Here is a 25581-nt window from a genome sequence, read left to right as displayed (position 1 = left end):
ATGAAAATGCATATATTTTTATTTTAAATACCATATTAATGATAATTATATACATAACAGATAGATAATAATGCATTTCTTGTTAGTGGAACTTGGTTTTAATCTCCTCAGGGAAAGAGGCATGTGTACTTTTCTGTTTCGACCTCACTGTGGAGAAGCTGGGTCTATCACGCATCTTGTATCAGCCTTTCTGACAGCAGACAACATTTCTCATGGATTGCTCTTGAAGAAGGTATTGCTTGCTTGCTCATCTAAACTAATCACTATCTGCTTAGACATCAGTCACTGGTTCAAATAGCAGTCACCAAGTTAACTTATCTGGACAGTCCCAAATTAATATTCTTAGCATGGCACAAGTTACTCTTCACTTTGATCATAAAAGCATAAGCTTAGCAGAGCTTCCTATTTCTTATTTAAGCTACAAAAACAGATATTTTACCACGTGAATATTTTAAAGCTCTGTCTTTATAGGAAAAATCAACTGTTCTTATATGTCAAGGGCTTGGTGATGCCTGCTTTTGGTTACTGTAAGCAGAACTTTAGTTGTAGTGGAAAAAAACTACTTTAGCTTGTTACTACTCCTTGTTTTAGATCTTAGAATTATTTAAGGAAAGCTCTAGTTTTTTTCTGTACAGGGACAAAGGTGACTAAAATCCCTGTGCTTCAGCATTCATTCAAAAGGTTTTGATTATTTATATCTAGAGTAACTGGGATCATTTGATCATGAAATTTAACATAACTGTATAACACGGCAATACTGTATATACAGCTTGACTGTCGTGGCTAGGACAGACATTATTTCTGGCATATCAGTAAATAACCATTGTACAACTCCTCATCCCCAGGCCACTGTTTTGTAATTAAAATAATTTGTCAGTGGGTGGCAGACTTGAAACATGAGTGTTGTAATTCTTCTGAAAATTTTCTCATAAATTGAATTTTCGGGTTAGTGTTAGAAAATTCTCTCTGTATTTTACAATGTGTCCAAGAATAAAGAATAGTTTTGTCTAAAACCATGTCTGACGTTATCCTCTGAACCACTGATTCCTAAAATTAGACCCAGACATAGTAGTACTAAGGCTGCACATGACCCAGAGTATTCTCCTCTTCACTCTCCTGCTCAGCTTGGTGGGATAACCTGGCAGAACAGACAGATAATAATAATGAAGGTGCTTGTTAGATTCACTGGTTGCTTGAGCCAAAAACAGTAATAAATAAAGATGAGGTGACTACAGATTATTTATATTACATGCATAGCAACACGTAATGTCTAATAAATCACAACTATTTTTGGTCCTCAAATTGGACTGCAGTTTTGAAAATAACGAATGGCTTAGCAGCTTTGATACATGTGATGTTATTTGTGACTTCAAGCTTGTGGGGCAGGTACGTTGTTAGTATCAAATGCAGCACCCTTAATAGTCATATACGCTTTCTAATCTACAGTAAAGTTAAAGTCACTTTATTTTTAAAGACAAGGCTGCAGTCTTGTTTTGAGGAACATAAATTATTTTTATAAAGATCAGTAACAATTTACAATTCAGACTCTTAAATATTTTCTAAAAAAGTCAGAGTTCAGTGTCAACATAAATTTTTTGATCTTCATCCTCCCACTGTAATATTGTTTCCATTTTCCCTAATGGAGATACACTTTTTTTTTTTTCCCCACTGTCCCATAGTACCACTCAATGCTGACTGTGTTTGTTTGTTTGTTTGTTTTTGTAGAGTCCTGTCCTCCAGTATCTTTATTATCTTGCACAAATACCCATTGCAATGTCTCCACTTAGTAACAACAGCCTATTCCTAGAGTACTCAAAAAATCCACTACGGGAATTTCTACATAAGGGACTTCATGTCTCTCTCTCTACAGATGATCCTATGCAGTTTCATTATACAAAGGTAAGAATTGCAAAAATCACTTGTCTTCGAATTTGGGAACAGTGTACCTCATAGGTCCAGAATGACCTGAAAGCTGTTTTATATCATTGCTTAGGATATAAAGTTCCATGTCTTTCAGTCACTTCATTCATTATTCTTCCTCATTCTCAGTCTACTGCTCACTATTAGGTTTCAGAGGGAAATGTCTAATTTCCTAATTATGTTTCTTTTGTACTCTTGCCTCTCCAGTGTTGGCTGTTGAAGTATAGAATGAAGGATGAGGCTGGAGGGAGGTTTGAGCCTTCATAAACAATCCTCTAGAGTGCCAGGAAAGTCCAGTTTCCTTACTAATAAATCTGGGGAAGTACATTACTAAAACACCATGTGGAGTTTCTGAAGATCACATAAGCTCTTTGCTCAGTGAACTGAAACTGGTTTTTGCCCTTGGGTGGCCTGGCAGGTCAGAAATACCTGGTCACTGGTTGTTACGATGCTCCAATTTTGTCATCAGCGCAGACTTGAGTCACGCTGTGCCTTACAATGACATTGCTCAACTGTCAGTCTTCTGAGGATAAGCCAAGCTCTGCTGTGCTTCACCCAGGCTTGCTTCTTGCCCATGATATACATGCCTCTGCTAGAAAAGACAGCGAGGTGGGGGCTTTTTGCATGGGTGTAATGCAACACAGTGAATTACACACAGTGTGGGACATCCTTAGATGTGAGAGCGCACTAGAGTCAGACCCAACATCCTTCTTGATGTAGGGGAGGTTAGAAGTGAGAAATTGCCCTGTCTGTCTATGTAGCATATTCACTAAAGATTTAAGCCTAGATCCTCCAAGATTTTTTTATTCCCCAGAATCTCATTTGAAATTGTCTAATAAATGCCTTTGAGGATCTGGACTACAGGCTGCAATTTCTTAGGCTAAAATAACTCAATACCCAGTGCCTATTATTTAACAAGTCACCCTTGGAAAATTTTAAATAAACAATCCTCTTTGTTAGTAATTGTGATGTTAATGTCTTAAACCTGTAAGTTTTCACAGCTATCTAAACAGCATGTATAAATTCCTTAATTAGTAATGACTGCATATCCACATTTACATTGTATTTACATTATTTATCATTTGATACTAAACATGTTTTGGTGATATAGGAAGCTCTCATGGAGGAATATGCTATTGCAGCCCAGGTGTGGAAACTAAGTACCTGTGACTTGTGTGAAATAGCAAGAAACAGTGTGTTACAGAGTGGATTGTCAGATAAGGTAATTGTGGCTGAAAAACATCTTTTGTGAATATTAGGGTGAGTAGGAAGTGAGAAGCAAGTAGTCTGAAAATTAAATAGCAGGTCCTTATGTGATGTACTTGTAATACATCCCTATCCTCTTTTACTGAAACATTTGCAAAATATCTATGGAGTCTCACATTTAAAAAGTATTAAAGTTGTATTTTTCCTCATTAGCTTTGTTTTAGAATCTCCCCCAATGTGCAGAGACTAGGTACCTGTTTATACTCAGTTCTCCCTCTACTGCTAAAACTTAAATACTTTAATCCAGTATCCCTCTGCAAGTAATTTTATACATGTCTTGCAATAAGTAATAAACTGCAGTCATTAAGCAAGACTTGTTTTTAGCTAGTAGTGAGTATTACGTGAAATGTTCTGTTTCAGACAGGCAGTCACATTACATTAAGTCCCCTTCTTGCTTTAAAATTCTATAAATCCATGGCATGCTCTTTAAGACTTACTTTAGAACATCCTCTCTTTTGTGTCCCTTTCAGACACTCCTTTCAAGGAACAAGTATGTGAAGGGGCTTTGCAAGTATATTCTGTTGTGTCTTCCAATATTCAGAACTACTCATCTTCCTCTTGTGCAAACTTTTAACAAAAGAAACCTAAGCCTCTTTTTTGACTTCTCACTTGAAAGATACAGTAGTGAAGACTGAACACTAGTACAAAGGGTTTTAGCAAGCCAAACTAAATGTGCTGCTGACAGTAAATTATATATATAAATGTTGGCTTTAAAATCTCCAGAAGTGGTTAAGACCCTGATGTAAAGGTCAACGGCCAGCTGGTTAAAGTTGCTCCTTCCACTTGTACTGGAATTGTTCAACTATATATTCAGTTATGCAATAAATCAAAACAGTTGAACTGATTTCTTCCTTTATGTTTAATCATGTTCACAGGAAAAACAGAAATTCTTAGGATTGAACTACTGTAAAGAAGGACCTGAGGGAAATGACATTCGGAAGACAAATGTTGCACAGATCCGGATGGCTTTCAGGTATGAGACACTGTGTAATGAACTTAGTTTCCTGTCTGATGCTATGAGAACAGAAGAGATTTCTACTCTGTCAAAGTAGTTACAAACTCAAAGAAACCAGAACGTTTCATTCCCAAGCAGGATGAGATGCTAATTAATATTGAATCATCTGTTGTTGATGCTACCAAGACATAACTGAACAGTACAGAGAAAAATAGAGTAGCTATGGAAGGTAAACAGCATTTGCTGCTTTCTTTTACAGCATTATTCTCATTGCAAAAATTTCAGTTTCTACAAACAGTAGGGTTTGTAAGACTGCTGTAAATATTAGATGCAAACTCAATTATGTATAATTTGTTTCATACAGTCTTAACTGTAGCTTGCAAAACTGCAGAGATTATAGATAATGCATCTGTAAGATGCATCGTAGGATACTGCAGATGCTGACAGAATCCATTCACCTGTTTTTGTCCTGCAAATCTCAGTAGCAATCATGGCATTTACCAATCGGAAGTTTAAACTTCCCTTTTACTCACTAGCAGATTGTACGGTGTGTGTAATTTAGAGGCTACCCTCTCATTCTGGAATGTGTCCTGACACAATTTTTACCTTGATGTTTCACCAGTTAAATTGGAAAACAAGAAAAACCAAAATTTGGTAGAAACATTTAATGATGAATTAATTAATTGTTTCCTGTTGTCATGTAGGCTATCTGTGAAGAACAGCAGATTAATGCTCTTTAATCTAATAGGTAGAAAACACAGTGTCAAAATTGTCACTACTGTACATTGTAATAAGTGGTGTAATTATGAAAACTTTGTCTTGTAAGTTGAGAACACTTTTTTATTGCTTTGTAATCAGAATATGTGGGTATGCCAGTTCAAATTACTTGGAAATTTACGCAGATAATTTTGGTTGCATGTAATGAGAAATTTTTTACTTGAACAAAGGAAGTGTTCTTACAAATCAGTGGTAGAAACTCCAGACCTGGGTTCTGATCCTACTTCTGATGTCTTTTTACAAATTTGTGTTAGTTTTTATTTTAGTCAATTACAGAGTTGAATGAGAATTCAAAACTATTTATACAGAGCTACCCCACTTGAAAGAGATCATTTCAAATGTAAACTTTTTATTTATGACAGAGTGGTTAGTAATATATAGCTACTGCAGTATTTATCACTTCGATTCTTTGTTCTATTTGAACATCCTTCTTAAGACAAAGTATTACTTCACTCAGAAAGGAGTACAAGTAATATTACAAGGTAGTATCTCCATATAGTAGAAATTGCAGGTAGTTTCACACCAAAAAGGATTTCAAGGCTAGGGGCAAACAGAGGATGTAGATGCCTGTAAATTCAATATTACACTACTTCATCTGAAGGCCTGTAGTCCCTAAGCTAAGATCCTCAGCCTACAGTTAGAGACCTGGATATCTAAAACAATAAACTGGGAGGTTAGGCATCTTAGAACAGTAATTCAGAACTAATGCATAAAAAGCAAATAACAAAACTTAGCCAATTAAGCCTTAATAGACCTAGAACCTTGCAAGCTTTTACTACATCAAATATCTCATGCCACTCAAGTTTCTTGGGCCAGGCCCTTCTCTTGGATACCTACATCCTTCCTTTCAGGAGCTGATCAGGTCTCACTTTCCCTTGTAAATGCAGACAGAAGGTGTGTTGGTGATAATACCTAAACTACTCAATGGCATAAACATATATATTTATTGAAGACAGACTCCACAGGCTATAGGATCTGAAAGCAATACCTTCAGAGACATTTTTTTTTTCCTATGTACCTGCTGTCCTGAATGGTGATTGCAGGAAAATAGCAAAGTGAGGGAAGGAAGAACTCCCCCTCATTGCCTATAACTGTACAGGCCCGTAAGAGCCCCTTAAGAGAAATTAACCTGAAAAAAGACTCCTAGGAAGCAGCCTGAAACTAATGCTGCTGCAGGGTGCCCTGGGGAACAGGAACAGACTTCAGGTCATTCAGGGAGCTGCAGTGTTGGCAAGGTTAGAAGAGGAATTCTTCATCCAAAATATGGTTGCAGACAGGTGGCAGAAGACTTGTCTTGAGCTTTTCAGCCATTTAGCCTAAGGTCTTAGTGTTCCACTAGTGCCATTTTTTTTAATCCCTTGTGCAGCTAGCCCTGCAAACTAGTGCTATACTGTTCAACTGTGTAACATGAAATTGTTCTGAGGTCTTAATCAACAGTACCTATTGGCCTCACTGTTAGAAATTTGTAGAAGCTCACTTAACAGATGTGGAAGGATGTGGAGCTCTTGGAATGGGTCCAGAGGAGGGCCACTAAGATGATCAGAGGGCTGGAGCACCTCTCCTGTGCAGAAAGGTTGAGGGAACTGGGCTTGTTTAGCTTGGAGAAGAGAAGGCTCCAGGGAGACCTCATTGTGGCCTTCCAGTACTTGAAGGGAGCATATAAACAGGAGGGGGAACGCCTGGTTACCTGTGTTGGTAGTGATAGGACAAGGGATAGTGGTTTTAAAGAAAGACGGGAGATTTAGGTTAGAAATTAGGAGGAAGTTTTTCACTCAGAGAGTGGTGAGGCACTGGAATGGATTGCCCAGGGCGGTTGTGGATGCCCCATCTCTGGAGGCATTGAAGGCCAGGCTGGATACAGCTCTGGGCAGCCTGCTCTAGTGGCTGGCAACCCTGCCCAGAGAAGAGCGGTTGAAACTAGATGATCTTTAAGGTCCTTTTCAACCCAGGCCATTCTATGATTCTATGATAATGCATTACCAGGATCCAAGAGTGTAATTTTCTTACAATGGTCTAAAAACAGTGGTTACAGCCTTTTTGGTACCTTTTGGTAAAATGCAGAAGTCTTGTCTTCATTACTACAACACCCTAATAATTTTTATAAACATAACATTGTTTACTTGAGAAAAGCAACTGTATCCACTCTGTATCAGCAACATGTTTTGTTTGACGAATTTAAGTATTTTTCATCTCATAATCATTGCTTTACTTGGGCTGCTTAACCTAAGCATTGCTGTTATGGCTTCTTTTGTCATTTAGATTTTTTTTTTTTAGTTTTCTTGACATTATACTATTGTATGTTCTAGTACATGTTCTGCTTCCCTGACCTCAGAAACATCTGGTTCTAACATGGTGGTAGCTTTTCAAAACAAAAAAATAAAAAAATCAAAAGACAGAACTATTTGAATCTTTCAGTATTCATTGTTAAGAGACACTAATCTGGATTTTTGACAATAACAACAATAACACACAAATGACCATTACCACAAATTCTCCTTTCAGTGCATTCTTGGGTGCTGCTTTTAAGCGTGAATTGAGCTAATAGTGTTATATTTAGGAAAACAAATGTACATCCTTTCAGGCATCCATTACTATATCTCTTTTGGTCATCTTTCAATTCGGAAAAGGTTACTGAGTCTCAGGTTACTGATTCTCATGTTCCAGACCTTGAGCGGTTTTTTTTAAATCGCAGTTTTGTACAAGCGTATTGGCTGTTTCAAATAACCTCGCAATATTAGGATATGTATGTAACAAAGGGCAGATCCAGTGTTGGAGCATTAATGTCATCTGAATTACTGTTGGACACGTTTATTCAAATGTGAGACTGGGCAATTGCTGATGTAATTTTTTTCCCAAACGGTGTTGAGATCCAACCTGGTTACACCGTTTATTTTACCCAACAGAAAACAGAAGGGGACTAGAAGAACATCACTGTAGGTGGTGATTTGGTTGGGGGGGAGGAGTACTTCAGAATGGGAGAATAGCCTATTTTCTCATCATTTCATTGGTGTTAAGATTCAGACGTTATTCAAGACTTCCTTGAATCTGGTAGCTCTGAGCATTTTACACTTTCACACTAAAGTGGTTAATTATGGTTATTTGGTATTTAAAACATATCCATTTGAACTACTTCTAGCGATGCTCTTCCATTTTTTTTTTTTAGAGAACTTTAGCAGATTTAAGGCACTTACTCTGCTACCGGGTAATGCAAGTCTTTCTTCATACCAGACCTATCTTACCTTCTCATATACGTCACTGCTCTTTACTTGTGGCTAAACCTTTCCATTCTAGTTGCCTAGTTAACATTTTGGCCTGAAAAAGGGGGGGTAAAGGAAGGGATGTCTGTGAGAACTGCTTTCTCCTTCTGTGCCTGGGTTAAATGATGTTTATCTTTGGTTCTTGTGGAAGCATTAAACATTAATAAATAAATGAAAACAATCTGGATAGGATTTTTGTGTTTGTATGCCTCTCAATAAAATTGTAGCTGCTGAAAATCTCTACATTTAACTAAAAAACTGCAATATAATTGTTAGTATTACAGAAGATTAAACCAAAGATGAAGGATTACCACAGCATGAAAACTGAAAAAAAAAAACAAAACACAGCAGAGAGAGATACAGAAGATAAACATTATTTAGGAAAGGGAGCAAATGTTTAGCTGACTTAAAGCAACCCAGTGTTAATGAAAACCAATTATGTTGATTCGTCCCAACAGAAGACCTGGCATTACATCCCAAGGTGAAATTGTACTGCAGGGCTACCCACCCTGTATCTTGTCTCTGTGCTCATCCAAAGTGGAAATCTGGGTAGGGCATGCTGCAGCTCTTCTGATATTGGAGCTTCATCTTAGTGCTAAAGTATAAGTCAAAGCAACTGAATTTGGGAGCAGGAAAGCAGTTCTGACACCCACAGATGAAACAATTTAAGCACACAGAACAGCCTTATCTGACCAAAAAAAAAAAAATTTAAAAAAATCAACCAACAAAACCAAGAAGTTTATAAGTGACAAACTGAAATAAATAGTTAATAGCAACATAAACATTCTGCTGCAGTAAAGATGACTTCTGAGGGAAAGAGTTTAACACAAATTACTTTTTTCAGTAGAAAATAAAGATTTTGCAGATGAAAAAAAAGTGTCTCTCTGTACAAACCTTTTGTTGCTTTTTTTGAATAAGCTGGGTGCACATTAAGCACAAGAGTAGCAAATGGGGAACATACATAACTGAATAACGTGTATTTCTCTCCTATACTTCTCAAAACACTAAATACCAACATTAAGCATCATACTATATGTAATAATGTGAAAAACAACACTGCTAATGCATTAATCATTAACTATGGCTAACAAGTACCCTCCCACATGAAAAAATACTTTTTTTTTTTAAGGTCTATTGAAGTGGGTTGGAGAGACATTAATGTGGGTGCATAGACATTTGTACCAAAACCCTACCTTGTTCTACATACAAGCGAATTCCTGAAAGGGAAGTTTCTGGCTTCATTCATAAAAATACTGTGTGTTTCCAAATATATTAATAACTAATTTGAATCAAAGAAGCGTGCTCATTTGCTGATTTTGATTACCTGTTGAATAGTATTCTTCACTCCACCAGTCTTACCATGGGGCGCAGTTCCATCCACACTCCCAAAACAGACTTTTTTTTTTTAAACTTCACACCTATGAAGCTTATGCATAGAGCTCAATATTTTAACCTCAATAGCTAGGTTAGCAAGGTAAGCAATCACCCACCTCCTAATGCATGAATGGACATCTCAGATAATAAAAGTAAAGAACTTGTCAAATCCATTACAGATGTAACATTGATAAGAACAAGGCTCATTTACAGCAAATCGCTTATCTAGTGACAGAACTCTGGGGTTACTGGAGAAGAACGCTGTACCATTCACATTACTTTCAGCTACATGGAGCAATGGGAAAAAACTCTTTAAGGTATGTTGCTGTACAATAAAAAGGAGGCTTTAGAAGACAAGCATCTGAAGAGATGACTAGAAAAAAATCAGTTTTCTAATAATTTTTAAGAAATGCTTATAGGCAAAATTCCAGTCACCACTTACAGCAGGTGAAAGTAAAACTTCATGGCAACTTATATTCAAGAGTGGTTTAGCAACAGAAAAACAAAGAACACAATTCATTACTGTAGTATTAGTCACAATATAATTTCTTCCATTACAGACCATGTGTATTTAGTAGATGCAGAACTAAAGGGTAGATGTCGTATTAAGATTTAAGGGCAGACAGGTTAACATACGGTTCCCAATTACATTTAAGGCACCCTGAGGAGGCTGCTGATCCAGGGCTCAGCAAGGCACAAAGTGTTTTAAACCTACAGCACAGAGATCTCATAGTTTGCTTTGTGATTCCAGAACTAGGATGAATAGGGATTAGAAAACCTTTATAATTCTACACAGAATTCTCTTTAAAAGGAAAGATATACATGATAAATATGCCATTTACCACTAAAAAAAAAAAACATGTATGTCCCATTGATTTGATGCCTAATCTTTAAACATACTAAATATAAACATTTTTTAATTTTTCACCTACCTCTTGGTGTCTCTGTCAACTGTATGTTTTGCAATTGTTAATTTCCTAACCTGTTAATGAATTCCTCTCTCATTTCTCACTTGGCTTCCAAAGATCCAAACAGATAAAGCAAGCAACTAGACAGAAGAAACACATCAATTATAGATTTAATTTCTGTTTGACCTCCCACCCCCCCAAAAAAAAAAAAAAATCAAATAAAACCCAAACAGGCGAAATCTGAGAAGAAAGGATTTTCCCACCTTACCATTCTTAAACTTTAAAGTATTATCAAAAACACAATGGACTAACTTGCATACAAAATAAATCACAATTACTTGAAAAAAATAAATAAATCTCTCCCCCCCCCCAAAAAAAAACCTGCTTGATACTGTCCTTTTGAGAAGTGGAGGTTTGTTTGTTTCCACCACTGCAGAATGTTCCAATTTATTTGTTTTGAGAAAAAGGAAGAAACAGTGAGTCCTTCTGCAGAGATGCATTTAAGCTACCTTGTTAATATCACACTTTAACATTTGAGAAACCTCTGACTCATTATGACATTTAACCATACCATCTGCATGATGGAATTGAATACAGATTAAAATTCAGTTTCCAGACTTTTGTGGTATTAAAGCTAAGAGATTGTTCAAGCTTGATATTTCTTCCAAAGTAACTTTATTGCACAATTCATACACAAATTTTAATATATTGGAATGTACTTAGATATTAATACAATCTATAATTCTTAAATTATATTTTCACTTTAAATCTGTAAGAAATCTTCACTTTAGCACAAGAAGATTCAGTTCTAATGCCCTCCACCTACAGTTATTCATATTAATTCACATTTTAAGGTCTAGCTTCTGGAACACACTGCCATGTCCCTGCCAGTGTGATTCCTTTTCCAAAATTGGTTGCTAAATATATTTCAGAATAGGAAATACCAACTGTACCAAATTACTAACTTTTTGGTGTTAATATACCTATTATCCCATATAACATACAGTACATGTATTTTACAAGGCACACATTACAGTACCTACATCACAGCAGTGTGAATTATAAGCAACTTAATTAAAAAAGCTGTACAGAATACAAAGTTTACTTTTCACTATTTAATTAATTTTTGCATAATTTTGTATTTTTATATTGTATTTGCAAGTGTCATTATGCTACAATTAACAATCTATTTGCATTCATTACAAAATTATATTTTATGAAGTTCATGTAAGTTCTCAGCAGAAAGTTAACTTATAAAATCTCAGTTTAGAAGTATAATTGTCAAAATACTTGAAAAATTAAGTTAGCTTGAAGCAGATTTAGATGCTTTTTGTGTTCCAGTGACTGTTTTTTTTTTTAAAAAAAAAAAACAGTTTTTAAAATTCAAATGTGACTTTAAAGTTCTTAATATGGAGTAATGCAAGCTCAAAAAGCAAAATGAAACCAAACTGGCATGTGATTAGGACCATTTGAGAATATTTTAGTGGAAAATCCCTGACTATTATAATTTTCAGCCCAAATAACTGCCCTTAGGTAACTAAACAGTCCATATATATTCTGAAGAATACCTCATTGATATCAAAGGATTAACAAAGGGAAAAAAATAGTTCTAAAATGGTTCTAAAAATAGTTCATAAATGGATTTTTGAATAGTTAAATAGAGATTTATACATTAAGCCATATTGGCTTTTAGATGATACACACAACAGGAGTATGTTGCTTATCTGTCTAAATGTCTATGATAAATTTGACAACTGTGCCACAAACCAAGCTTAAATGGGTGCCCTATGATGTGCACATTCCTTAGCAAATAGAAGTATAACAGAGGAATTCCCCAAATTTGGTCATTGACATAATTCAATTATTTTTAGCCAATTAAGAAAAATAACCCAAATGTGCTTATCTGTGTGTGTACACACCTTGTAGTTGAGAACTACTCTCTGATAAAAGGCCTTAGTCTTATGGCATCATCAAATTTGAACAAGTATGGCAATTAAAAATACAGTCTTAAAATAAGCAAGATATATGCTGATATTCCCTTAAATGATACAGTGGAGTATTTCTCAACAGCCTCAAGTTAAAAGAGGAGTCTTTGTTAATATCAAAAATAAATATATTCATTAATTCAGTCTTCACAACAGCAGTTGGTTGCCACAATATTATTTAAGCCAAAGAGGTTTAAGATGTGGTTTCCTGAATACTAATGATGACAATTTGTTTTAGACTATCTAAACTCAGCTCTTTAAAGATTTAGCTCTGCTAGACAGAAATACACTGCTGAACTCCAGTTCCCTTTTCCCACATTGTCACATGCATATCTCACTGCAAACATAACTATTATCAAACTAGAAGATTCTCTCTGCTACATAAAAGCATATTGCACTTGTAGATAGAAAGCACAGCACCTTACTTACTTAGATTATCACCTTGTAATCCTTAGTATACCTAGTTTTATCACTTGGAAAACTTAGGAGAAGCAAATAAAACCACAGCGTCAGACTAAACGACACCTTAACTGCTAATTCAAATAAAGCCATTCCTTTCAGATATGCCTGTTTAAAAATAATTGTGGCTGTTCTTGATGAAAAAAATATAGAAAGGAAGTGATTTACTTTTTTAGGATTGTGTGTTAAACCTTTACGTTTTCAAGCTAATGAGACTATGCTAAATATCCAATTAAAAATAAATAAGAGATTATCTAGTTAGAAGAATAACGGCAAATGCACAAGTACACTTATATGGATGTCTAACACCCTCCGAAACAGATTTAAAATAATTAATACTAAAACTTGTAGCAGAACAGATAGAAATCGGTATCTGTTAACTCTAAAAATAGCAAGACTGGCTACTGAAGAATAGGCAATGTGACATCTTCAAGTTTCAGCAGTAAAATTTAAAATCAGTAATCACTAGTCCTAACTCATCTTTATTCGTATTTGTCATGAATCTAAAAGGGACTGTTTTTAAGGAAAAGAACTTTGAGGTCAATCCATCTAACACGGTGCATCTTCAGTAACAATACACTGTGATGTTCAAACAGCAGTTAGCAGTTGTAGCTGTGTTGTTACAAACAGCTTCATCTAGTAGTCAAATTGTTAATTAATATCAAAAGTTACTGTTAAAATAACTGTTGTTAATGATTAAAGAGTTCACTGAAAGTACAGATTAATAATTAAGACTGCAAACACATACACTGGCTCATATATGCTGTGTTTTAAAAGAACAACACAGATTCACAGCAGCCAAGAAGAGAATTAAAAGACTGGAAGAACGGCAACAAGAGGTAAAACCAGATGTTCGTGAAAACAAAAGCTTCAAGTGCTTCTACTACTGTCAGCTTATTGGCCAGTGTCAGGGTCTGTGAGGCTGGCCTGCCTCATCTACCATGTTAAGGATGTAAGTAGCGATATCATCTTCTGTAGGTGCATCTGAAACCACCCAAGAATCGCTTGCCCCAGTCACTTGGCGACGACAGACAGGACAGCTCCTGTGACGATCACTCCTGTTAGAAATCCAGAGAAATGACTATTTTTCATTGATAATCTTTTTTCTGGCCACCAAAACAAACAAACCAATGAACAACAACAAAAAAAGCCAACCCAGTGAGAACTTAAAGAATCATCAGGTTAACGGGACGAGACCTCCAGTATCTTTTTTTGTTTCAGAAGTTTTTCTTTACGAGAAAGATTTGCCAACAGGTCTGAATGCAGCTCTAGTCTTTGAGTGATAAATTTGGAGTCATGTTCTGAGTTTGCTCAGGCAAAACAGAATACACGTAGACACCTTCCAGAAAGTTTAAATGGTCTAAATTAACTCTTCGTATGTTTAGATACACAGCTGAGGTACTTCAAAAACCAGTCTCCATAAGCTTTCTCTGTAAAGAGAAAAAGAAATCCTTTTCCTGGATCAATCAGCCCACTAAAGTTTAGAATTGGCCCCTCAGAGTCCCTTTCCACCCACTTCGGTGTCTGAAGCAATTATGCTTCTAAGCTGCGAGTCTCTGTTACGTGCCTAGGTTAAGAAGAGATGAACTTTAGAAACTGCATACTAGAAAAGAATAGTGTAACTGGAACTTAGTTCAGCTGATGCATCAGCCATAGTAGAATATAATCCATTCTCCACCAAGATAGCTAAAATAAGCCCTGTAATGCTGATGTTAAAATATTTTCCTAGAAAAGAGAGATGACTGACTATACTCAGAGATCCACAGACTTTTACTATGTTTTTTCTTGAGCAAGTATTACAAAGGTAACTTCCTTGATAAGCCATTGAAAAAGACACAAAACAAGTCCTATGCATTATGACTTAAAATGTAAAATCATGTGGATTAACTAGTCAGGAGTCTCCAAGAATATCCGTATCACCTAATGCTAGACTGCCAGAACACTGCCTAATCCCTGTAGGTCTTCTGTGTGGCCAGTGGAGAGAGCTACTCTCCTACAGAAAGCAATTTCTCTGTTTTCCAACAGCTGATGTATCAGACAGATGCAGAAGCTGAAAAGCTGTTCAGTTTACTATGAGGCTGAACATATAAGGTACGTTATAGAAACGTTTCAAGGCATTGCTATTAAGAATAAATTGTTTCCTAGAAAAACCGATACATTTAGTACAATCACACAATGACAGAATGGTTTGTGTTGGAAAGGACCTTAAAGGTCATCTGTTTCCAACCCTCCTCCCATGGGCAGGGATGCCACCCACTAGATCAGGTTGCCCAGGACCCCATCCAACCTGGACTTGAACACCTCCAGGGATGGGGCATCCACAGCTTCTCTGGGCAACCTGTTCCAGGACCTCACCATCCTGAGTAAAGAATTTCATCCTAAAATCTAAACTCAATCTCCCCTCCTTTAGTTTAAAATCATTCCCCCTTGTCCTATCACTATCTGCCAGTGTAAAAAGTCACTCTCCATCTTTCTTATAAGCCCCCTTAAAGTACTGAAAGGCAGCAATGGGGTGTCCCTGGAGTCTTCTCTTCTCCAGGCTGAACATACCCAGCTGTCTCAGCCTTTCTTCATAGGAGAGGTGCTCCCGCCCTCTGATCATCTTAGCGGCCCTCCTCTGAACCTGCTCTGTCAGGTCCACATCTTTCTTGTGCTGCAGGACCAGACCTGGATGCAGTACTCCAGCTGGGGCCTCAGGAAGGCTGAGCAGAGGGGGACAACCTCCTCCCTGTACCTGCTGGCCACTCCTCTGTTGATGCAGCCCAGGATGCAGTTGGCCTTCTGAGCTGCAAGCGTGCACTGTTGGTGCATGTCAAGCTTTTTGTCCACCAGCACCCCCGAGTCCTTTTCCACAGGTCTGCTCTCAATGAGTTCTTCACACAGTGTGTGCTCACGTTTGGGACTGCCCTGACCCAGGTGCAGCACCTTGCACTTAGACTTGCTGAACCTCAGTAGGTTCTCATGAGCCCACTTATCTAGCTTGTCCAGGTCCCTTTGGATGACTTCCCTTCATTCTGATTTTACCAACTGCACCACTCAGCTTGGTGTTATTTATAAACTTGCTGAGGGTACACACGATCCCTCTGTCTGTGTCATTAATAAAGGTACCAAATAGCACCACTCCTAAGACAGACCCCTGAGGGACACCACTTGTCACTGGCCTCCACACTAGACATAAAGCTGTTGACTGCATCTTTCTGGCTGTGGCCATCCAGCCAATTCCTTATCCACCGAATAATCACTATTCAAATCCTTTTCTCTTCAGTTCAGAGATAAGGATGTCACATGGGAAAAAAATATTTAGTAAATTGTATATTTGTTTCAAAGGAAAGCACAACACACAGACAAAAATTCCTGTAATAGCTATTCCCCAGATGGTTGGGCCATAAGATGGTCCAACTTGCGTTCATATCTGCATACTCTTGGAAGCTACTGTTTTTTTCTTCAAAAAGCAGCTTTTTATGAGATTTGTGGACCATAATGTACCAGCATCAGCACATGCCCTATTTTTCTCTAGTTTTCAAACAAGATTACAACGTTTTGTAATTAAACATTAAATTCTAAGCAACTAACTAAGGACTCTGTCAGACCAAACTGAAACAAGTCAGATAAGCAGTGCATACTATAAAATAATGAATAACCTTTAATATCTATTACCATTTGTCAATGCACTTCTGGCAGAAACTGTGAGCACATGGCAAGATCAAATCAGCACGTCCATCCATGCAGATGCAACATTCGTCTTCATCTGTCAGTTGTTTAACCCTGCAGAAGAGAAGGCAGTATTTTCACCCAGATGACAACTAAGTTTCATATTTATGCCCTAGTAAAAACACTAGTTACAACATTTTTCATAAAAATTACTAATGGACAGAACAGAACACCTGTACTTATCCACGATGAAGACGCAGTCTTGTGGATGAAGTAGTTACATCATCCTATTCTATGTTAGCCGACACAACCTCAAGCTACCAATAGATAGTAGCAATCAAACTAGACTAAGTTAGAAAACACATTTATTTTTTTCTGTCATGTTGTACTTTTGGTGTTGCAAAGGGTTATGCAAATCCTTTTTCGTATCAACAAGGGAAATGTAAATTGTAACTGTTACATATCACAGAACTGGGCCAATGAACAGAAACACTGTTTACATTAAAGGCAGGAGAAGAATCTGCCTTCCTTTCACAGACTGTCAGGCTGAAATATTTCAGAATGAACTTGGTCAAATTTCTGTGTTCTGGCTTAACCCTAGGAAATGTGACAAAAGCACGCATGTTAAGAGGATTCTCTACTGGAGTGCATGTTCACTAATTTCACATGCCATCAAAATGCCAAAAGCTAAACAGCTCTTAAGATTGAAAAGCATCGTTTTCACTTACAATACACTCCCCATTATTGTTCCTTCAAATTAATATTTCCTCCCAAGTTGGTTGTTACCCCAGGTTTTCCAGTTAAGCTTCCAGGTATTCCTGAGTGTGAGGGGAGTTCAAAACTGAGATTGCTCACTGGGACAGACGCTTTCATTTTATCTATCTTCATTTTTTTCAAATAACAGGTATCTGTATCTCAAGTTCATAACAGCAGCACCTCTAATATTTGCATCACCAAGATTTCTCAAGCGTGAGAAGGTACAGAGAATCCTCAACTTTCACTGAGCCAACTAGATATGATCCAACTAGTCAAGGCTCATATGCAAAACAGCTAGTTAAGTGTCCTGGAATTTTTAGGTTTTACAAAAAACCTGATTTGGGAATCCCTTCTCTGACTTGAGGCTTGGAGGCAGCACTATAGAAAACATGGCATTTCAGGAAAGACAGTCCACCTCAAGGACTATTGACCAAACTGCTTTAGATTAGGTGTCCTAGGAGATGCTCAAATACAGAGTAATTTTATTAACTGTACGGATTAGCCAGCTAATGAACAGTAACTAACATACTTTTGTTTTATTCTTCAGTAGGTTCTTGGATCTTCCTTTTCAATTTGCTTTTTGAGAAATTACTTTAGAATGCCAGGAGATTTTTTGTATAACTACAGATGCCGATTCATGTACATCGAGAAGCACAGTTTCAAAAAAATACATATATATATATATCTTTTGATTCCCCACTGTGTTCTTTGGACTTGCTCCCTTTCATTTCCCTCCCCCACGCAGCTCTGAATACTACCCTTTGATAATACTTCAGTCTTTGAGACTTGCTGGTATATCTACACAAGCACTTAAAACAAAACTGGTGCCCTATTTACAATGTTTCTGGAATCTAAGACTTAGCTATAGGACTAAGTTACTGAAGAAATGGCAAAATATAAGAACGATAAACTAAGGAAATGTTTTTCTCTTCACTATCAGAAGGCATAAAGCAGTTACGGATATTTTGGAATGCTCTGAATAGGAGCTGTATGTTTCAGAGAAAGAGGGTATCATTCCCAGTGTAAGAAGTTAAGATAAGAAGAAGAATGAAACAGATATTTGCTATTTTTGGACAGTGACAGACAGCTCTTGTAGAGCTGAACAACGTCTAAAGGTGACCAGAGTTTAGGCAAGTTGGAGGATACCATGGAAAACCAATTTCCTAGGTGCAAAATACTTCAAGGTGCTTCAGGCTGTATTTTTCTGAATGACTTGAACAGCTTGGATAAGATACAATTGGAAAATGCCAGCTCACAAAATTAGAGCATATTACCCCATCGTATTAGAGAAGTATGTTCATTTTTTTTTGTTATTTGTCAGTAATACTACCTTAAGCAAAGAAGTTTACACGCACAGAAATAGGATGCTCATCTTCCCCATCTCAAAGCCTGAAAATGAAACTAGTCTAGCAAACCTTTTATCTATTCATTGACTTTAGTAATACCTGAAGTTGTTTTCCACAACAAACTGGTTTGAGGTTGTGGCAGTTTGTTTAATTAAAAGGCCATTTCTAGATATACATTCATCTTTGAGAAAGAGCAGGAGAATATGCTTTCCTAAATGTGCGCGAAATTTGCTACCTGATACTAGCATTTTAATAACTCAGAACAGCTAACAATTGAAGATTATTTGTTTCCAAATATGAGAAACAGGAACATGAACAAAAAGAGCATATTCTGCAGTCCACTGGCTTACAAAAAAAAAAAAGTGTGCTCTATTTAATGACAACATTGTTTACCCTTTTCTCAATCTAACAGCTGGAATATGACACTAAGAAGAGTTAACAAGGTCAGCAACTCTACCTTACTTAAGACTAAGTTAGAACACTGAACTGATTCAGAAAGCTGGAAGTAAGGCATTATCACTACCCACATTTCCACATAGGGAAAGAGTGAGCACCTTCTTGCTGTTACATTCAATTTGAACTGAAGTTATTGCAGGTGTTGACCTCAGTCTTTTGCTTTTCCTCTAGTTAACAAAGCAGGATGTCAACATGTGTGAGACAGTTCACATTTTTCCAGTCTTACATGTTAAATTACTACCACAATTGATGAGTTTCTAGTGGCAACAGATGGGAACTTTCACATGCCAAATTGTAGAAGAGGAAGAGAAAGTTTAAGTGGAACAATAACAAAATCTGTTTAAACAAACACTGTCAAAATCCCTAGATTTGTAGCTGCAGCTGATTCCATTTCCTCCTGTTTCCTTATTCAGGAGGTACAACATATACCATGTTTATATTAAAACTGACCACTAAAATGATTGTCCTGAAAGCTAAGGTATAGTAGTGCCAAAAGAATTTTAACCAAGTTCACTGCAGCTCTCTTGGTACAAGAGAAGATGTGCTATCAACGCTCGCAATGATAAAGTCTGCATCTTCTAAGCACGTTCAGTTTTGATCATTATGTGTTTGCAGTTCAGGTTTTACACACAACTTCCAAAATATTTACGTTTTAACTGTGGTCAGAAGCTTAAGCATATAAAAATACCTTCCCATCCATAAGCTGGCCTGGCATGATGACACAGACATCAAACTCTCCGCAGTTTCTTCAGAAGTACTGCCCTGTGCAAGAACTCCTGCTGCTTGACTGGTAATATCTTTATAAAGCTGAACAAACTGATACAAGTTCAAGATTCTTGAAGCTTCCACGATGCCACTTGCTTTATTTACCTTAAGAAATAAGAATTGTTAAATACAGTTTTATATCAGATTTTTACTGTACATTTATCAAAATTCTTTTTATGAATTGCAACTCTCATGACAGTAGCCACTTTCCCAACTGTCCATCACAGTGTTAGCAAACTGCAGTCCACTTCAGTAAGAGTTAAGATCTGAAAATACAGCTCTCTCTGTTTTCTCTTGAAGAACAGTTAGGACTACGTTTCTGGGGCAAGACAATTATCATCATTGCTCAGAAGGATTCAGTTTTAAGCAAGCAGGGACATAATGCCTAAAAAATGGGTTAACCTTAAAACAGGGAAGAGAATAATCAGCCATTTCATATTTGAGCTGAAAATAGCCTGCAATGATAGTGGCCTTAATGAAAACTAACAGCAACCAAAAAAGTTACAAACTGTTCATTTCAAACAAAGTTTGAACATTCACTTGGCTTGAACTGCACATTAAGATTGCTTAGTGGCTTCAGAACCATCTATGTATGTTATCTTGATAGGATTCACAGAGGAAAAATCTCCTTATTAGTAAGAGCAACCTTAGTAAGTTTTGTCATGGTCTTCAAACAAATAGTTAAATATTTAACATTTAGATTGGTTTTATAAGGAGTCAGGATATATACAGTTATGCTAGCTCAACTAATAATGCCCTGAATTGCTGGCTTACTTCATCTATTAAGGAACTATATGGTTCCCAGTTTGTTGTACTCTTTGATATCCATGAATCATAGAATGGTTTGGGTTGAAAAGGAACTTTAAAGATCATTTAGTCCATAATCACTTGAGTAATCTCAAAAGTCGAATATGAATTTGTAATTAATGGGCTGTAAGTGCACCATTAGAAGATACCATTCCTTTAAGCTTAGTCGTGAAAGTGTTTTTGTTTACCTGCTTTTTGCAGAAATCTAGACTTTTGATTTATCTCAAATAATATCCATGAATACATCCACCTGTACCAAAATCAACAATCTAGCAGGTGTTGGATTTTACCAATGAAAGTGACAGTCCTCAAACATCTACACACAAAAACCCCTGACAAATTACATTTTTCAGCAATCTTACTTTAGTACAGATTATCCGAACAACCACCTTCCAGAATGCAGAAGAATCAGAACCAGGCTGCACTTCAAATAACAGATGTTTGTCTTGCCCAGAAGCCAATTTTGCAATACTGAAATAAAGAAACATCAATCTAACGTTATGTGCTAGATATGCAAAGATCAGTAACCTCAGTTACTATAATATCATTTATTGTTTACCTACATGCTTTTTATCCTAGAGTAGTGACCTTCTTCGCATATCATTCAATATAAAATACAAAGTCCATTTCATTTTAAATTGAACAGTAAACCTCACAAAACGTAAGCATCCTTTACAGACATTTTAATTCAAATATACTTTCACTGATTATTACAGTAGTCATACAATCCTGTTATGCTATCTAGAAAGTTTATTTCCTTACCATGTATATATATTATATATATATAAAAGGAAAGCAAGTACCATTACATGCAGAAAAGGTGTATTTTTGTTAGCATATATTAATAACGAAGCAGTAAGCTTCAGGTGGCCCTGAGATGATTTATTATTTTTTTAATGAAATACAGACACAATGGTCTTTCCACAAGAACGAGAACAAACTAAATTTACAGGCTAAAGTAAATGCTGTAAAAAACTAAAAAAAATGAACAAGAATGATATTTTGGAATTAATTATACTGAAATATACTTAGATTCTCAGGTGAAACATAAGGTAACATTCTTCAAAATCCATCTACCCCAAATGTAGCTGTCTGTTCTTGACGATGCAATAGACATTCATTAAAGCATGACACTGTACAAGATATTTTTTAAACTGAATACAACTTCGCATTATAGTTAAACGGCAAACGCTACCGAAACCCAAACACTAAAAAAACTCTTTTCAGCAAAACCCCTTTTCCACCTCAGCCCATTTTATACCATAAATACTGAGTGAAAACAACAACTCTGCTTTTTTTTTTTTCTTTTCTTTTTACTGTCAATGTATCAAACAAAATGCATGCTATGAAAAAATCTTACTTATGCAGCCTTTTGTTTGGGATTATCTTGGTCACTGGTTTCAAATACTAAAGCGCATTTCATTTTTTAATGAGGAACAGCACTGCATGTCCAGAGACATAGAATCATAGAATATCACGCACTGGAAGGGACCCATAAGGATCATCAAGTCCAACTCCTGGCACCGCACAGGTCTACCCAAAATTTCAGACCATGTGATTAAGTGCACAATCCAAACGCTTCTTGAACTCCGACAGGTTTGGTGCAGTGACTACTTCCCTGGGGAGCCTGTTCCAGTGTGTGACCACCCTCTCGGTGAACCTCTTCCTGATGTCTAGCCTAAACCTCCTGTGCCTCAGCTTGACACCATTCCCGCAGTCCTATCACTGGTGACTAAACAGAATAGATCAGCACCTTCCCCTCTACTCCCTCTCGTGAAAAAATGGTCACAAATATCTGTCTCAGGTACTACCTTCCCTGGGTTGCTGCACTGTCTCTTTATAGAGCTCATATTGCTACTTCCTATCAAATGTCATGGGCAGAGAGGACACAGCATGGCATCTTTAGGTGGGTGGTGGAGGACAGAAGAACAAGGGTGACAGGTAACACAAAAAGACGGAGCTAAATGTCTACCTCTTGTGAGCTTCTAAGAGAGAAGCAACACTGGCAGAAAGAAGAGTATTGGAGAAAAGTGACTTTAAGGAGGAGAAATGGCCTTGTTTTTTAAGTGCATTACAACCATTACAGCTTTAAGATCCAAAGGAAACATTTGAAAACCAGATAGCTAGTCCTGGCTTAGCCAGCCCAGAAGAATATATTGCATACAAGTTCTCTGTAAAACATGAAAAAAGAAGGAAACAAAATAAGGCTTACACATCATTAAGTTCAGCTACTCTTCCCAGAAATTCTTCATACGTTAGGAAACCACTTTCTTGAACCAAAGAGGCATGCTTTGCTACTTTTTCTGGCAACTTGTTCATTACAGTTTGTGTCTGGCTTGAAATCTGACCCATAGTGAAGTTCTTCACCTCAAATCCATAGCAAGAAGTTCTCATTCACTGGTAAAGCATCTGCTAAAAAGATTTTAAAGAGTTACATTCGTGTGTTCTATGAATGGCTGCTCCCTTTCTTTCTTTTAGTCTAAGAGTTTAGCTGCTTGCTAACCAGTCTAATTATTCTACAACAATGCAACTTGAACAATAGTCAAATCAGAAACAAAAAAGAACACTTGCAAAAGACTGGAATGTAGCTTTAACAGCTCATGAATAATAAATTATTTTGCTTATAGCATTACTCGTATTAAATAGAGATTGCTTTGCATGCAGATTTTTCAGCAACTCCAACGTACACATATAAATGCATCCAATGGAATGGAAAACAAAACCTCAAGATTATGATGACAACCTGTTTTTTCAAAAAGAAAAAAGGTCGCATCTGTGAAAGTCAGAACATCTATAATTGAACATATCAATGTATGTCTGCACACAGGCATTACATTAAGAGTTAGTTTTCCTACATCAGACTGACTGGCACCTCAATGAACCCTCATAGCATTCTTAAACTGGTAATTCAAGGAATCCGAATTGCTATAAACCAATTCCGGAATCAGTGAATCTAGCCTAATCCCTAACTGCACAGAAGACTCAACTTTAGGATGTATCACTGAACTGACTTGCTCAAACCTCTCCAGTATCAACTTATTTCACTTTTCGTCTACACCTGTATCTTTTTCCCCAACAATTTTCACAAGGTTCTCCCCTATGCCTTTTGATTCTGAAAGTCTTTATCTACTTACTCCCCTTGTTCACTCTCATCTAACATTGCTTCATGATTTCCCTCTATTTGTCTTGAATTGCCTTTTTGTTTTAATACAAATTAATTCTGTCTTTACAGTTTGTTGGTTGTAATGCAAACTATTAGTTTCACACCTTTAAAAGACTTCTACAGAGGTCTGCAATAGCAAACCAACTGCAGAATAGTATCAACCTTAAATGCTGAATAATGTGGTAGCAGCTGCATTGCAAACCCGTTATGAGAAGCATCACAGAACAAACCTTCACCCCATGTGTACGTAAAGCTGTATTTGTCTATCAAACGCCCCAAAAACATGGCATACAGCTGCCAAGATCTTGGCACAAGGAAAGTAAAACACGATACCCAGCATAAAGCACGTTCTTACCCCAGTGCTCTATAAGTTACTCCTGCATTTCACCTAAGAAAACAAATTTCTCATTTACTGTTTGACTTGTTATCAGTTTCTGTTCCCAAATGGATGTCTGTTCCCGCCGAACTCACTTCTCTGCTTGTCTGGGGCTGTTCAGCAGCCGCGCTGAGGAGCACACCCCTAGCTGTCACCTCCCAACAGCACCAACTTCCACCCGTGCAGCACCACCCACCCCGCACCTTCCACCTCAAGGGATCCCTCTAGCTCAAGCAGCCTTCCTGGCAAGCACGACGCCGCGTGGCGCCTGCTGCTCGCCGCACTGGGGTCCAGCAGCACCCCCAGCGCCGAGCAGGCCGCACCAGAGGCGCACCAAGAGCCGCTGCCCCCTCGGACCCGAGCAGCCAGCCAGCGGCGCCCCGGCCCACCCCGGCCCGCCGCCCAGGCCGCAGGACCTGCCCCGAGGGGCCGCTGAACCGCGCCCAACCGCCGGGCTCCGGCCGGGCCAAGCGCCCCGGCCCGCCTGCGTCACGGCCGCACCGCCCGCCGCTGGGGCGGGGCGGGCCAACGCTGCCCCGGAGCAAACAGGCTCCGCCGCCTCGCCCTTCCCTTCCCTGCCCTGCCCTGCCCTTCCCTTCCCTTCCCGACGGGCGCGCAGCGGCCCCCCCCCGGCGCTCCCCGGCCGCAGGCCCCGCGCCCCCGCCCCGGCCGCCGGCTCACCGCAGCGGCCCGGCATGGCGCTGGCCGCCGCCCGACCGCACCGGCGCGGGGCCGCTGGCTCCCCGCGGGCCCCGGCGCTGAGCGCAGGCGCGGGGCGGTGGTTCCCGGCGCACCCCGGTGACGCCGCGCGGTTGCCAGGGCTCGGCGGCGGGCGCCGAGCGGCCGGGAGCTGCGGCAGGGCCGCGGGGGGGCGGGGGGGCAGGCTGAGGGCAGGCCTGGCTGCCATTCTGCAAAAAAAAACGACCGAGCAAGCACACGGCAAAGCGGCCAACGCCCACGGCCGGTCCGCCGCTTAGGAACAGGAATCCCAGACCAGCCCCCACGCCACCCGCATCCTGATGCTTCGAGGTTTAATTGTGGAGGTTTTGTTCTCTGTGTGACTTAGAGAGGAGAAAAGGAGTAGCGCTTCCCCTTCCTGCCCGCTTCTGTTCCACGCAGCCAGCCGCACTTCCCACGAGAAAGGCACCCCGAGTGCCGGCCGGGACTGTGCTGGCCGGGGAAGCCGGCTGGGTTTCCTGCCGCCCGTCCCCCCTTTTGCTGAAGGTCAGCAAACAGCTGTAACCTCTGGGGGGAAGCCGAAGAGGGCTACTGGCAAATGACTGACACAAACCGAGCAAGGTGGAATGAATCGTTCATGTAAGACACTTGAGCATAACGCCATATCTGAGACAACAAGGAA

At 38.5% G+C, this 25581-nt stretch overlaps 2 protein-coding genes across 12 annotated transcripts in view; one reads left to right on the top strand and one right to left on the bottom strand.

Annotated features, from left to right (window-relative positions):
• AMPD3 (adenosine monophosphate deaminase 3) overlaps positions 1–11802 on the top strand; it is a 38880-nt gene extending 27078 nt beyond the window's left edge. For all 4 annotated transcript variants that reach the window (XM_048070162.2, XM_048070160.2, XM_048070161.2 and 1 more), the window contains 4 exons: positions 112–232; positions 1726–1899; positions 3032–3142; positions 4062–11802. In XM_048070162.2, coding sequence (XP_047926119.2) covers positions 112–232; positions 1726–1899; positions 3032–3142; positions 4062–4238 — 583 coding nt within the window. In that variant the 3' untranslated portion in view covers positions 4239–11802. The remainder of the gene's footprint in view (positions 1–111; positions 233–1725; positions 1900–3031; positions 3143–4061) is intronic.
• On the bottom strand, positions 8144–25041 carry RNF141 (ring finger protein 141). 8 transcript variants are annotated; one of them, XR_010831663.1, is made up of 7 exons: positions 24903–25009; positions 22895–23091; positions 21045–21153; positions 19799–19980; positions 16559–16666; positions 10482–10597; positions 8144–8863 (listed from the first exon to the last, which is right to left on the bottom strand). XR_010831663.1 is itself a non-coding variant. In XM_066997346.1 (6 exons), exons 2-6 carry the CDS (start codon positions 23074–23076, stop codon positions 10558–10560), a joined length of 621 nt encoding a protein of 206 aa, XP_066853447.1. In that variant the 5' UTR covers positions 23077–23091; positions 24903–25009; the 3' UTR covers positions 8144–10557. The 8 variants fall into 8 exon arrangements, 7 of the variants coding, with proteins under 7 accessions (XP_066853447.1, XP_066853444.1, XP_066853445.1 ...); XM_066997346.1 differs by having other exon boundaries at positions 8144–10597; XM_066997343.1 differs by lacking the exons at positions 8144–8863; positions 10482–10597 and adding an exon at positions 11116–13959 and having other exon boundaries at positions 24903–25040.
• Positions 25042–25581: the final 540 nt, after the last annotated feature.

The sequence above is a fragment of the Anser cygnoides genome, chromosome 5, assembly GCF_040182565.1.
Source record: "Anser cygnoides isolate HZ-2024a breed goose chromosome 5, Taihu_goose_T2T_genome, whole genome shotgun sequence".
Taxonomy (NCBI): domain Eukaryota; kingdom Metazoa; phylum Chordata; class Aves; order Anseriformes; family Anatidae; genus Anser; species Anser cygnoides.
The sequence above is the reverse complement of the archived record's forward strand: the minus strand, read 5'-3'. Positions and strand labels throughout refer to the sequence as shown.

What these genes read in the sequence shown, in the direction of transcription:
- RNF141 (XM_066997343.1), bottom strand. Translation starts at nt 23,076, where the DNA reads ATGAGAACTTCTTGCTATGGATTTGAGGTGAAGAACTTCACTATGGGT. An exon ending in GTAGCTGAACTTAATGATGT is followed by an intron (nt 21,154 to 22,894) that starts GTAAGCCTTATT and finishes TCTTTATTTCAG; the next exon opens with TATTGCAAAATTGGCTTCTG. An exon ending in GCCAGCTTATGGATGGGAAG is followed by an intron (nt 16,667 to 19,798) that starts GTATTTTTATAT and finishes TCTCTTCTGCAG; the next exon opens with GGTTAAACAACTGACAGATG.